This window comes from Etheostoma spectabile, chromosome 17 (assembly GCF_008692095.1).
Source record: "Etheostoma spectabile isolate EspeVRDwgs_2016 chromosome 17, UIUC_Espe_1.0, whole genome shotgun sequence".
Taxonomy (NCBI): Eukaryota; Metazoa; Chordata; class Actinopteri; order Perciformes; family Percidae; genus Etheostoma; species Etheostoma spectabile.
In genome coordinates, this window is record NC_045749.1 from 22832859 (window position 1) to 22834817 (window position 1959).

General features: G+C 42.4%; 1 protein-coding gene across 1 annotated transcript in view; it reads right to left on the bottom strand.

Annotated features, from left to right (window-relative positions):
* LOC116705671 (dynein heavy chain 9, axonemal) overlaps positions 1 to 1959 on the bottom strand; it is a 144167-nt gene that overhangs the window by 38838 nt on the left and 103370 nt on the right. The window contains exons 59-60 of the mRNA XM_032542041.1: positions 1797 to 1916; positions 184 to 372 (exon numbers count right to left, since the gene is read on the bottom strand). Coding sequence (XP_032397932.1) covers positions 184 to 372; positions 1797 to 1916 — 309 coding nt within the window. The remainder of the gene's footprint in view (positions 1 to 183; positions 373 to 1796; positions 1917 to 1959) is intronic.

The window sequence follows — 1959 nt, forward strand, 5'->3', positions numbered from 1 at the left end:
GGGACGGAGGTTAGAACGCCAACACAGAGACAGAGGACGGGGATTGAGGTTAGAAAGCAAACACAAAGGCAGAGGATGGGGACGAGGATGGACATAATGCCTAAAATGAGGGACATGCTGCAGGATTCTTCAGGATCCTGAAAGTGGAACATGGCTGATGTAGACTAAGGTCAAGGCCCCCACCTCCAGCTGACTGAAATAGGGCCTCCAGGTGTCGTCCATGAGCTGGAGGCGGTAGCGTTTGGTGAAGTAGCCCAGGTAGGAGATAAAGGCGGTGATGAGGAGCACGTCCCCACACAGAGTCCTTCCCTGTTTCTTGAAGTTTTCTATGGCCTCCGCCCAGCGCACATTTTCTGATGCTAGACCCCCCACCTGAAACACAGGGACGCGGTTTTCCATTATCCATTCCTCCTCTCAAATCAGATCTAAAGGAAGTCATGGCTGCTGTCATTGACATATATCATATATAATATCAGGACATCTCCAGAACAACAAGTCTATTTTCATGAGGTTTTCATATTCTTTATCACCTCTACTCTTTACTGCAGCAGTGATCCTATTTCCCTTCAGGGATCAATAAAGTTCACCTTAATATCCCATCTCTTCCTAACTTTACACAGACTGGAACTTTGCAGCGTACAGTACATGGCGGAGACACTGCACACTTAGTCAGTTACTAACCTTTGTGCTTTAGATTATCATACTAACCATGTCAACAATCTTTTTGTTGTGATTTACACACTGCAGGTGGTGGTCGGATTTCTGTCTGTGTGTGCGTGTGTGTGCGTGTGTGTGTGTGTGCGTGTGTGTGTGTGTGTAAACATGCGCACCTAAAAAAGCGACAACTGCACAAATAAGCAGATACAAAAATAGTTTTTGGGTATGTGTGTATACTTCTGTTAGGAATTGTGTCTGATGTGTAAGGAAAGCTGCTTAGAAAACAACCTGTATCACATAATATTTTCCCCATGTACCTACATTAATTTTAATATTTCTTTGACACAAACATAGCATACTGTAACAATGTTGTTGTCTCACCACCACCTACAACTGTGCAATTATATTTATATATTTTAGTTTTCTTCCATGTGTGTATTACATTTATGGTTGCAACTACATTGTGCAATTATCAATTATGTAAATATCTGCAAAAAGGTGAGAGGTGTATATAGCCACTGTATTTTTATCAATCAGTCCCTTCTCTCTTTTGCTTTTTGACTCTTGAGTTGCTGTAATCAATAATGATCTCATCTCAGGTTTGAAGCTTTACCCGGCACTGCACAACAGATGGTGAAGAAGACCGGTGAAAGTTATTGAGGATAAACATTGTGAAATGTCTGAATATTGAACTTAAAATCATATGTTTACAATTGTATTACTCTGGTAGTGAAGGAAACCTCTCACTCATTCAGAGTGCTTTTTGCATCTGTAGCCAACGGAGAGGGTGACACCCCCCTTACCCACAGTGTGTCTGGATTTGACTGAGACTCTGAAGACCTGTGTGGTCTTTAGAATTTGATCAAAATGCCTTATCTTTTCATAAAAATGTATTCATATTGGTTTTCACCCGTACACATGCATTTAGGAAAGAGAGAAACAAGCCAAGTTTGTGGCTTTATATTATATATACACACACCCACATTGTTTATATACAGTATATACTGTATATATATGTAAAAATGTCTATGAATACCAGTTTGTATCCATCTACAGTATATCTATCTGAGGGAAGGAGCAAGTGGGAATGAGTGAGTTTGTGTGTGTGTGTGTGCGTGACCCCGCTGTTGCCCCCTCACCAGGCGGTTGGCCAGGGAAATGGTGCGTGCGGTTGACTCGGCTTCCTGTTGGCACTTCAGCTTGTCTGCAGTGGCTTTCTCAAACTTGGCTGTCAGCTTGGCCAGGTTCTCATTAAGGTGCTGATAAGCGCCACACACACACACACACACACACACACACACA